Source organism: Pectinophora gossypiella, chromosome 10 (assembly GCF_024362695.1).
Source record: "Pectinophora gossypiella chromosome 10, ilPecGoss1.1, whole genome shotgun sequence".
In the NCBI taxonomy this organism is placed as follows: Eukaryota; Metazoa; Arthropoda; class Insecta; order Lepidoptera; family Gelechiidae; genus Pectinophora; species Pectinophora gossypiella.
The window spans coordinates 2,197,123-2,210,321 of NC_065413.1; the positions used below are offsets into that span (position 1 = coordinate 2,197,123).

The 13,199-nt window shown below is 37.7% G+C and overlaps 1 protein-coding gene and 1 non-coding gene across 2 annotated transcripts in view; one reads left to right on the forward strand and one right to left on the reverse strand.

Moving 5' to 3' along the window:
* Nucleotides 1-13,199, reverse strand: part of LOC126370254 (uncharacterized) — a 109,300-nt gene that overhangs the window by 39,798 nt on the left and 56,303 nt on the right. The window contains exon 2 of the mRNA XM_050015072.1: nt 2,510-2,718. Within this exon, the coding sequence (XP_049871029.1) occupies nt 2,510-2,718 (209 nt within the window). The remainder of the gene's footprint in view (nt 1-2,509; nt 2,719-13,199) is intronic.
* Nucleotides 6,907-6,978, forward strand: Trnaa-cgc (transfer RNA alanine (anticodon CGC)). Its single transcript has one exon. It is a non-coding gene; the product is annotated as a tRNA-Ala (tRNA).

Sequence of the window (13,199 nt, forward strand, 5' to 3'; positions counted from 1 at the left end):
ACAGATATTTGGAATACCTACTGTTGTTAAAGGTGTGAGTTAATAATGGGATCACCTATAAATTAATTCGTCTTGTTATGTTAAAAAGGGACGCTCGTCCCTTTTTAACAAAACCTATAGCATAGAATAAGAAATAATATTACATATAGAACAGCAACTCTACACTTCCCACCAGTGGCTGAGTTTACCTTAACCCTCTCGAACCTAGTTGAAATTCGATACGAGTTATTTGAACATGCAGCTCACAGCAGTTCCTGACCAATTAACGAAAATCTCAGAAAGTGATATTTATTTTTTTTTTTTTTTTTGGAAAACCAACAGCATAATAAATATTTTGATAATGTCCGTATAGGGCATAAAACCCAGACCTTCAGATCCTGTAGACTTCTGTCATAGTGTAAGTAATATCCATGTAACAAACAACAGTTAATTAAGAAACTCTAAAACAAGTTCGTTCTCCCAAAGAATTTGTCCTTCATGACTTATATAAGCAAAACTTTCTATACACTAGCGTCCGTATTAAAGATGTTAACTCGAACCTATTGGGGGTCAGTTTAAGGCGACCTTAAGGAAGATGTCGAACTCGGTCTTAGACGTCACCTCAACCATATCTCGAGTTTAATCCAGTGAGGTTGGATGGAAACATGACTTCATTATTTTCGTATTATTAGTTCAGTATAGGGTATAGTTAACGGCCTCCGTGGTCCAGTGGTTGAGCGTTGTGCTCACAATCCGGAGTTCCCGGGTTCGTTCCCGGTGAGGACACAACACAAAAAATCACTTTGTGATCCCTAGTTCGGTTAGGACAATACATGCTGATCACCTGATTGTCCAAAAGTAAGATGATCCGTGCTTTGGAAGGCACGTTAAGCCGTTGGTCCCGGTTATTACTTACTGATGTAAGTACGTAGCCGTTACATGAGTCATGTCAGGGGCCTATGGCGGCTCAATAATAACCCTGACACCAGGGTTGATGGGGTTGGTAATCCACCTCAAAACCCACACGATAGAGGAAGAAGAAGAAGTTCAGTATGTCAAATTCAAAAATAACTTTATTCAGTAGGTAACATAGTTACACTTTGAATCGTCAATTTTAAAAAACGAACGTCTCATCAACCATAAACTATTGCAGCTTCTCACAACCTGTATAGCTGGGGAAAAGAAGCTGCAAGAAAAACCGGCACAGGGCCGTAGTCGTTGTTTTTTGCTATGCTCGACTACAGTGAGAAAAGTCCTAAGTCAAGGACGTAAACGTCAACTTAAAATGCTCGACTATGGCGTAGTCGAGCGAAGGAAGTTTCGAGTTAACATCCTCGAATACGAGTGTTAGTTCCAGCAGTTGATTACGCAACCGCGAAAAGGACAGAGTAGTAGTCGTAAAAAATAAATAAAAGGAAGCCATATTGCGACGTCAGAAGTTGGTAATATGGTCCATATCGTTGTATTTGGTTGACAATAAAGTTATGCTTGTAATAAGTTGTGTGTGTGTGTGTGTGTGTGTGTATGTATGTGAGTAGTCGTTACATGAGTCATATCAGGGGCCTATGGCGGCTCAGTAATAACCCTGATACCAGGGTTGATGGGGTTGGTAATCCACCTCATAACCCACACGATAGAAGGTAAGTGTTGTTTTGCCAAGAGTCAAGTAAATACAACTGTATCTTTCAAATAGCGTTTAAAAAGTCACCGCATTGAATCAATACATTAAGTCTATTGGCTTTGTTAATTTATACAGGGTATCCCGGAAGTTCACGTTCTGAATAAAAAAAATAGTTAGGGGCTCATCAGCTACCAGAAACACCCAATTAACAAGTCATTTTTTTCGCTGTCTCTTTCTAAATATTTTTTTATTTTACTTCATTTCTAATCCTGAGGAAGTTGACCACTAGTTGAAAAAATAAAAACAGCCAAATCAAAGATAAAAAAAAACAGTTAAAAAAACGAAGGAAAATCTGTACAGCGCTTACATTGTTTTTGGGTAACGAAGCCTGGAGTGACCCTCATTTTTTTAAATAATTCTTCTTTAATTACTACAGCTATTATCTTAACATAATTAGACATACAATTAACTTATATTATGAGTATGATCATAATACCTTTACCATTTTATGAATGAGGACTTTGTAGTTTGAAATGGCAATATTTAATGTTTGTTTTGTATCTATATGGAGAGATCGCTCAGGATAGATAGAATTGTATACTCAGAGGGGAGGCTTTTGCCCAGTAGTAGGACAATACAGGCTAGTAAAAAAACTGTGTGGTATCTGTAAGATATATCCAATCAAAAACATAAATGTGAAATGAGAGCAAAGTGATAAATGCCTTAGTTGTTGTAGACTTCAACGACAAAAGAAGTGAGATCTAAATGGGTGCCATTTCCATGGTCAGTCCTGAAATGTATTTATAAGTAACAGTATAACATATCATATCTTGTTATAAAATAACGCCTATATCCGGTCATTGACGTCTTTCCACACGAGAGAAGTTTTTATATGGTCTTAATACTTACATCAACTTTAATCCCATTGACAGGTAACGTCCTTGTGGAAGGCGACTCCAGAGGGGAGTATCTGTAAAACTCTTGCGCCCCTCGGTACCACTTGACGCTGTAGACGCCGTAATCCTGTGGCTGGTAGAGACATGCCATGGTGACATTCCTACCACGGGCTACCACCCTTGGCGTGATGCGGAGTTCCGTGGTGCGCAGACCTCCAGCTCCTGTGGGCAAAGACAAATATTGATTTAGTATTAGGATTGATTGCGCACCCCTGATGCCGGGCAGCAGCGATATCAGTACTGGTTGGAGGCCGAGGAAAAGGATTCTGGTAGGGCTGAGATCACAGATTGAGAAATTGGTCGGTGTACTGCGGAACAGAAGGCGATTGGGGCAACCATCGTTCTACTCGCCCTATCTATGGAGTAATGGCGATTACTCCACCGACAAGAGCGCAGCTCTTAAATAAAGAGAGAGATTAGAATATAATAGAATAGAAAAAGTTTATTATAAAAAGATTAGGATTGAGGGAAGGCCTGTGCCTAGAAGTGGGACGTATATAGGCTATTTATGCATGTTTATGTATAATACATAACAGACATAATCTCACGACTATATCTCAATTGGGGTAGTCAAAATACAAGACGAACTAAGTACCCACACTTCAACTAGCTTTCTGTAAGACCAACGTTGTAGGTGGCAAGCCGTATCGCCATCTATAATGGTCGAGCCAACTGTGTTAGTGAAAACTGCTGATAACTTAATTCATGATTTAAAGATTAATTAATTAGATGTAGATATAGTATGAAGTAATCCGGCAAATACCTGAAACTTCGAATTCATGTTTGGATCATAAATGATTATAATGTGTGTTATTATAAAGCGGTGAACCAAAATATTGTGAAGTAACCTGTATTGGGTTGTTTTTCCTTCGCGGTTTTGAAGGTCAGACAGTCAGTCGTATCAGACCTGTCAAGTCTGAAGAGTAGGTTAGCGGTTCCCGTGAAAATGTTACACATTTGTGGCTATCAATTAATTATATCTATTTCGAAACTATAATGAAAACATAGTTTCTAATATTTGTGAACTTAACACAATTAATCTCTGTTTCAGATCACTAAACTCAGATCATAGGCAGTGCCTATTAGGCACATTTGACTTCTAGATCACTTTGTGATCCATAGTTTGGTTAGGACATTACAGGTTGATCACCTGATTGTCCGAAAGTAAGATGATCCGTGCTTTGGAAGGCACGTTAAGTCGTTGGTCCTGGTTACTATTTACTGATGTGAGTATGTAGTCGTTACATGAATCATGTCAGGGAGCTTTGGCGGCTCAGTAGTAACCCTGACGCCAGGGTTGATGAGGTTGGTAATCTTCCTAACAACCCACACGAGAGAAGAAGAAGACTTCAGGATCAGGGAAATGAAGAGCCTGTTACCATGAAATAAGGAATAACTTACATATTTATTTATTTATTTTATTTAGATAACCAACAGCTTATAAAACAGAAAACTTAAGGGTTAAAACATAAAGGTTACCCTAGATAAGAATACCACGTATAGAACGGCAACTCTCCGCTCCCCACCAGCGGCTGAGCTAGGTTTACCTCACCCCCTCGGTCTTACTTTAGTCTTCAATCGTTTGAGCGTCAGACGTCACACATTGTGTAGTGTCTGTGTAAAATGAGGTGTTTTGTATGAAGTGTCAGGGGGCGCTATTACCCCGGTCGATCTTACCCGTATAATTATCTGTAAAATGTTTCTTCCCGTAAATTACGTCAGCGCCAAAAAGCCAAACAAAGCTGGGGCAGCTACGATGTCGTTAAAGCGCCCCGCCCACTTTAACCCTCCCTCTTTCCTCTTGATAGTTCCAGTTAAGTAAACCTTGATTAGGGAATGCGAAATAATAATGTTGTTTGCTTCGCTACCGGATTAGAATTCATTTAATTAATTGCGTTTTACTTATGTAAGCATTATAATTAACCGTCAATAAAGAGCTTTGGACCTTTCCAGAATAATGGATCCCAACAAAAACATTTTCAAGTAAGAATGTCGCCAAGACGAGATCATATCGATCACAATGTCAAAAAGTCTCATGTAGCGGCAAGTTTATAATTCTACACGTCCTAATTATACAAACTATAAGTTCACAATCTCGTAAACGTTACGCAAAATATGGGGCTTTGCTCGTATTGGCGGGGGCACTGCCGTGCCCCCAGATTCCACTGGAGTACAGCACAGAGACGACACGACTCATTTATAACAAACATTATAGAAGGAAAAATTTAAGGGAAGAGAGGAACGGGTAGACCTAGGATAACATTTATGAAACAAATAAAAGAGAAGGTGCAGGTCGTGTCGTATCGGGAGGTGAAGGTTTTGGTGGGAAGTAGAGAGGAATGGCGATTACTCTACCGACAAGAGCGCAGCTCTTAAATAGAGAGAGAGACAGCACAGAGGCTCCATACAAAAATCTTGTTCTTACCGTATGCTGCTTAACACGTAAGTGGGAACGAGACAGACTATTATTGCCATTTAAAGTGAAATGACCATGGGAGGGGAAGTAAATCTAGCTTGGCACCGATTCCATTTGGTGCGGGGCGGGGAGTGTCCGTTCTATCCATGGTATTATTCTTTATTCTATGGCCAAGTGGCCATGTTAGTTTTAATATTTCTATTAGATCCGTTATTATGAATCTGCCTTCTATTACAAAGATAACAGGCCTGTCATCATCAATTTAAGAGCCACGCTCTTGTCGGTGTAGCATTTTCCATTCCAGTCTATCAAAGGCCAATTCCTTGACTTCCCTATAAGACACGACGTTAACCTTTTCTTTAATCTGTTCCATGTAAGCTCTTCTTGGTCTTCCCCTTCCTCTCTTTCCTTCTAGCTTTCCTTCTATGATGTTTTTAATGAATTCGTCGTGTCTTATTAGGTGTCCAATCACACAGGCCTGTACTCTATGTCTATTATTTATGGTTTGGTAAAAGCCATAAAATATCCTTGGCACTGTGAATGAAGACATAATATCAATAACCTGTTTCCCTTTTTTACACAGAAAATAACTCACAAAAATACCCAATATAAAAAGCACAATGAAAACACTCTTATATAAAAACATCGCTAAAGAAATACGTCTTTTTAATTCCCAGCTTCGCGCCACACATTAGCGCGGTCGTTTCGGACGCATTCGGTCGCAATCGGCTCTACTCGGGTTATTCCGGCTTAAGGTCAGGTCCCACAGACATAGAGCAACACGGACCTCCGCGCTCTTTGTCCACGGACGATTGGCAAAACAAAAGGGATCGGAAATTCATGTTTTATCTGAAATCGTTTCGCTCGAGGTAACAAACTGACGCGTTTATCCCACACGACTTCCTCATAGTTCATTTCAATCAATCAATCAATATTTGTTTATTTGCAATAAACATGGTGGTTAAGTCAATAGTGGTTAGGTACTTACGACATTTTTCGCCGCAATTTGACTTTTTTCAATTCAATTTGAATACTGAGGGAGATGATTCAGACCATGATTCTGAGTTGATATTAAGTGGAATTTTCCGTCCAATACTCATGATTTTTGTTGTTTTTTTTTTTAATTATTTTCTTTTGAGATGGAAAATTCCACTTTATATTAACTCAGAATAATGAGCTGAAGCATCCCTCTTTATATTCCTTACGATGTCACTTGCACTCGTACAAGTAGATACAAGTAGCCATACAAGTACATATGGATATTAGTGACATCGTAACAAATACTGAGAGGGATGATTCAGACCATGATTCTAAGTTAATATCAAGTGGAATTTCCTGTCGGAAAATTCATAAAAAAATTGTAATTTCATAAATTATTTTCTGTTCCATACTTTTGCGACGGAAAATTCCACTTGATATCAATTCAGAATCATGGTCAGAATCATTCCTCAAACTTTTCGTTGCGATGTCACTAACACCCTGTGTAATTAAAGCTTAGCGAATGTATACGGCTGTACAGTTCACCATGTATGTTAGTCTGATAAAGCACGCTGAAACCCCTAGTTGGGAATAATAATTGTCATAAGCAGGTATATGCATACGTAAAGCATTTCTTCATTTTAGCAGTGAAAACCTTAAGCGGTATGTCTGTTATCAATTCGGTTCGCACGATCCGTATGAGTTATCGGTGGGGAAAGACCTTTACGGACGGGCGGAAGACTGATAGGGACATTTCATAGAGCGATGGGACAGCTGTTTTAGCACTCCACTCCTAATTGCAATGCTGATTGGGGTATAAAAAAGGTACAATGTGAGTATCTGAGTGATAAAAATGTTTCAAATTATGAAGGAGGGTTTGACTTTGATTCGGCCAACAAGTATTTCATAATTAGACGGAGTGTTTTGTAAAATGACTGTTTACTAGAAAATAAACGGCCTCCGTGGTCCAGTGGTTGAGCGTTGGACTCGCGATCCGGAGGCCCCGGGTTCGAATCCCGGTGGGGAGATATCACAAAAACCACTTTGTGATCCCTAGTTTAGTAAGGACATTACAGGCTTTTCACCTGATTGTCCGAAAGTAAGATGATCCGTGCTTTGGAAGGCACGTTAAGCCGTTGGTCCCGGTTACTACTCACTGATGTAAGTAAGTAGTCGTTACATGAGCCATGTCAGGGTCCTTTGGCGGCTCAATCATAACCCCGACACCAGGTTGGATGAGGCTGGTATTCCACCTCACAACCCACACGATAAGAAGAAGACTAGAAAATTAACGTTTATTATTTTTTTTTACTTTTTTACTTTGTACGTATAATGAATCAAACGAAAGAAACAGTCTTTTCTCGTGTGGGTTGTGAGACCAATGCCCGTTCTCATCAACCCTGATGACATGACGTTTCTTTCTTTTTCTCTTTATTTTTTAGGAACTTTTGTTTACAAAACATGCTAGCTCTATCGAACTTACAAGTACTAAAATCTATTCATCATCATCATCATGTCGTCCAAACCGTATCCGGCGACGGCGACTCCTAAATATCTATCCCGGGTCGTTGTTGTGGTGGGCTCTGATGTGGCTAGCGAAACCGAACTTCGACTTGAAGGTCCGGTCACACAGCACACAATAAAGCTGGCCTGACGAATATAATCTATTACAATGTATGTAAACAGAACAATTTACATGACTTTTCTAAAAATCATGAAACGCTTCCACACTAAAATATTCATCATCTCCCTAGCATTATCCCGTTTTTCACAAGGTCCGCTTACCTAACCTGCAGATTTGACAGGTCCGGTTTTTTACAGAAGCGACTGCCTGTCTGACCTTCCAACCCGCGATGGGAAAACCAGCCCATTACAGGTTTGATTATATACCTCCGAAAATGCATTTCTCGGGAATGTGGGTTTCTTCACGATGTTTTTCTTTACCACTTTTATTGTGGTAATCATTAAGATCCAAACATGAATTCGAAAACAAGTTTGAAAGAAAGAAAGAAAAGAAAGAAAGAAAATATTTATTTCCCCACACAAAAACATTGTACATGACAATTTACTAGTTTAAACTGGCAGATTTTGTGAAAGGGCTGATGCCTAAACTAAGTTAAAAACTTGTAATATAGGTCATCAGGCCTTCCCCCGGAATAAAACAGCAACATTGAACCTTATTCTATGTGCAGGCATGCAAACAAAAAGGTATTTATATAGTTTATAATATAATAATAACAATCATTTGACAATCATTTCGTTTAGACCTGTGCTGGATTCGAACCTACGACCTCAAAGTGAGAGGCAAGCGTTCTACCAACTGGGCTACCACGGCTTACACACACCAAACTTTCCACACTAAAATATTCTCAGGTTTTTTTTCATTCACACTTATAAACATCCATAATATAAATAAATGACAAGTCAACCACAACAATTGAAAGAAAAAAACTGAAGCACACTACACGTTCTCTTTGATGCAAAAAGAAAAAAATAAATTGAGTGAATGAGAAATACAATATTTGTAGACAAAATATTATACGAAATTCTTTTGATACTTATTGAGTTACTTCGCTATAAATCCTTCAATGTTAAACTAATGCATTACAATGAGACATCCAATTCATTCATGAGTTCCTCAAGGGAATTTATTAGAAAAAACAATGAATACAAGATGGGTTTGTAGACGAGTAACTATTATATCGCTTTTGAGGAAAAAGTTCTCGTAGTTACATGGTTACCCTCACATGGGAATAAATTGTATTAAAGGACAAAGAATCGCTCTTTTGGTGCAGCATTTTCCATCCTTCTATATTCAAAAGTAATTCTTTATAAAACACCACCTCCGGGTCTTCAGGACATGACTAGTAGGGTTACCATGCGCATCGCGTAACATTTTGTCACGGTCATTTTATCGATTCTGACGATATAATTATATCGTTTTGTCGATTGGTGCTAATATGTGAACCCAAATAAGTCATTACGTAACTCAATCACGCATGTTAGAGAAAAAAATAATCAAGTAAAAGAAGAATTGAGTCGACCGATACTTTTATCACGTGCGCATGTTAGCTCTGCAGGAGTTTGGTGCGGGTTCACTTGGTTTCGAACACTTCGACGTCAAATGTACCTCTAGAAAAAAAGCGGAAAGAAAGAGAGTAAAGGGTATGTTTGCACTTCGAACGTTATGGATCTATCAATTCCACACCAATTTGAGTATGAGTATTTATTCGCATAACAATTACAAGAATTGTGTTCGAAATACTGAAATAGAATGGTACAAAATAAGTTTAACAAGCAATCAAAAAATAAATGAACTTAACATAATAAAAATTTAAAAGAATATAAGATAAAAATGCAACAGAATAAGTAGTCATAAGTAATTTTACAATTTTAGGTCACAATATTACCATCAAACGTGAAAGGAAAACAAAAGTAAAATAAAAAAAAAAAATACCGTATAACATTGCAAGGGAGTCGTTAATCACGTTTTAGTCTACCACAATCTCTATCACCAATAAAATCATGAACTGAATAATAACATTTACTTAACAGGAAGGCTTTCAATCGTGACTTGAATATAGTGTTATTTGTTATCTCTTTAAAACAAACAGGCAGTTTGTTGTATAGGTACACTTGTTGGTAAGCAACACTATGTCTAACTACGTTTAGACGGGGTACGATTTCGTGCACCACATCCTTCCGACGGGTACTCAATCGCGACGATCGCGCTTCTACTGTTTCCTCGAGACATAAATGTTTGTGAAAACTAGTCAAAATAACAAACATGTAAAGACACGGTGAAGTAAGTATACCTAAGTTCTTAAAGTGCTCTCTACAAGAATCTGTTTGTTTTATTCTCGTGATGTTCCGTATGGCTCTTTTCTGCAGAATAAACGCTCTTCTTATATTGTATAAGTAACCATTTCCCCAAAATTTGATGCTATATCTCAATTTAGATTCGATAAGGGCAAAGTATACACCCCTCAACTGATCAGTACTTAGTTCATCCCTAAGGGTACGGATGGCATAACAAGCAGAACTTAAACTGCATTCAATAGATTCAAGCTCCTGCTTCCAATTCAAAAGGCCGTCTATATGGACTCCTAAGAATTTAACAGTATCAACTACTGGTATCGCTTTATCATTGAGCTTTGCACTAATTAATCCACTATAACGAGACGTGCTTTTAAATTGAATAATAGCTGTCTTACAAGGGTTTAGTAGGAGGCCGTTCCTTTTAAACCATGCATCAAAAGAGACTAATACATTGTTGACACTTTCCTGTAGTCCATCAATTGTATCAGCAGTTACAACTGCGTTTGTGTCGTCAGCAAAGACTGTTAGACCTACATCGGCATTCAGGGAACTCATGCTTCTAATTAGATCATTTGTAAATATTATAAAAAATAGAGGTCCAAGGACAGAGCCTTGTGGCACACCCCTTTTTATTTTGACTCTATTAGACCGATAAATAGTCTCCTCCAAGTTTGTGATACTAGCCATTTCTATAAATTGGTATCTGTTGACCAGGTATGACTTCAACAGGCGATGGACATTGCCAGTTACGCCATAAAATTCCAATTTCCGTAAGAGTATCTGATGAGAGACCGAATCAAATGCAGAGCTAAGATCGAGAAAAATACCGGCGACCCGTTTCCCATCATTGAGACTAGTTATGACATCCTTTAACAAGTTGTTAATTGCGTCACCAGTTCCAATATCTTTCTGGAATCCATACTGCCTACTATGTAAAATTCCATTCAATTGTAAGTGTCTGAGGAGTCGGGACTGGATGACCTTTTCAAAGATTTTTGATAACGTGGGCAGTAATGATATTGGTCTGTAATTTTTAGGGTCCGTTTTAACTCCCTTCTTATAGATTGGCAGAACTTTAGCTATCTTTAGCTGATCCGGGAAGACACCATACCTGGCACAGTTGTTAAACCAAGAAGCTAACGGTACAGCCAGAACATCAATGTTGTCCTTAATTACTTTAATCGGTATTTCGTCATATCCACAAGATTTCTTGCTCTGTAAACTAGTGACTAATTTTGTGACTTCATTTGGATATACTGGGGTCCATGTCATGGGAGATGAGAATCCAGTTTCCGAAGCCTGTAGAGACTCTAATGCTAACTCAACCCTCTCAAACACATGGTTAGTAGTGTCGTTGCCAAATCTAGCTGAAAAAATGTTTACAATATCTTGCATATTATTCGTCACCTTTCCAGATACTTCTAGTTTGAGGTTGGTGCTTCCTTTTACTGTGTTCCTGTTTTTTCTATACCTATTTACTATCCTCCAAATCTGTTTACTAGAATTTATGGCGTCATTTATTTCTTTTTGGACAGTTTTCTTTTTTGCTTTTTTGATAACTCTTCTATATATCCTAATATACTTGTTTTTGTAATTAGTTATAGATTCATGATTAGTTGTTACACATGTGTTAGTAAGTACTCGTTTTGTCAGACTGGAAATTTTTATGCCCTTTGTAATCCATTTGATTTTGCCGCTAGAACCAGTAATTTTGCGTTTCCGTATAACCTTTCTAAAACTAGACTTGAATATGGAATTAAACTTTGATAAGAAGCTATTTACGCCTTCTTGACTCCAGTCTTGAGTGAGAAGTTTTTCTCTGAATAGTTTATTACTTCGTTCATCAAACACTCTCCTATGAGTGACAACTGTCTTAGCATTTGGTTCACAACGTTTATCACAACATAGCTCACAGTAGAGGCTAGCATGACCATCTGAGAGTCCGTTTTGATCTACAACTGTCCTGTATATCAAATCATTTGATAAGTTACTTAACATGTTATCAATACACGAGTGGGAATTACCCTTTACATAAGTTACAACATTATTAAAGATCGGCTTAAAGCCATAAGATACTAAGATACCCAGGAAATCGCGTCTCTGCGTACTTTCTACCAACAAATCGATATTAAAATCTCCGCAAATGATAGCCTTCCTGTTATTAATGTAGTCTAATAACTGTTCCAGACTTTCCAGAAAGGAGTGTAAGTTACTAGGTTTGGGATTGCGGTAGATACAAAAAATATTAATGGAACTAATTAAATCTCTGACACCACATATTTCGAATGATTCTTGCTTGTAAAGTTGCTTACATATAGGTAGGTCCTCACATTGCCTATCATGTGACCTCATGACAAGCGTGCCTCCTCTTTGCATACCTTTTCTCGCGTTAAAACTGACTAAGGTATAATGTTCAAGGTATAAACTTGGTATCCGATTGTCATTAAGAAAATGTTCAGCGAAACAAATATAGTGTGGCCTATTACCATTTTGCTCTAAATACAATTCTAGTTCATCCCTGACCGAAGAAATGCCACAAATATTTTGAAACATTATGTTAAGCGATGAGGTAACGTTATGGCAAGGACTAATTATAGTAGGGCTTGAGCAATTAACATCATTAGATTGTGGCATATCATCTTTCTTAAAAACAATTTCTATATTATCATCCCTCCTGGTTTCAACTGTTGTGAATCTAAAAAAGAGCTTTTTACAATGCTGAATATCATTTCAATCTTTTTTCTAATATCGGTAAAAATTGTTTCAATTCCTATTTTGTTGATAAGTCCGTTTTTACAAAACATCGAGTAGGAGCATATAAGGTTACAGTTTGAATCTATGATATTGGCATATTTATATGTGAGATTGTCATGATAGATTAAGTGGTTGAAGATCTCGACTCTGGAATTAAATATATTTGCATAATACGAATATTTATATGTAGGTAAACACAAAATTACGTTTGTATATTTCAATAGCTTCAAGTTCTCTCTAATTTCTATCACTAATTCCGAATAGTTACAAGTGTTTGTAAAATCCACATCTCCTATTAGTACGATGCAATAGTCATTTTTCGTGAATCCAGCTGTTTTCAGTTCAATATTTTCCATCAATTGTTTAATACCTCCTCCCGGAACTTTGTAGTGACAGAGCTCAGATGCTTCTAGCGTCTTTTCTGCGACGTCACGCACCTTACTTCCAGTACTGCAACTTATTAGACATATCTTTCCCCTCTCGCTAACGTGTGTTATATTATTGTACGTCTCACAGTATAATTCATTGTACATCCTAACATAGCTCTCTTCTTCTTCGTTGCTTTTTTTTATTTCCTCCTCAATTGAGTCCTTTAGTAACGTATCTTGAATATTATGTAGTTTGTTATCCATTGGTATTTGTTTGTTGACAGAGGCATTTTTTTTCTTCTTGTTAG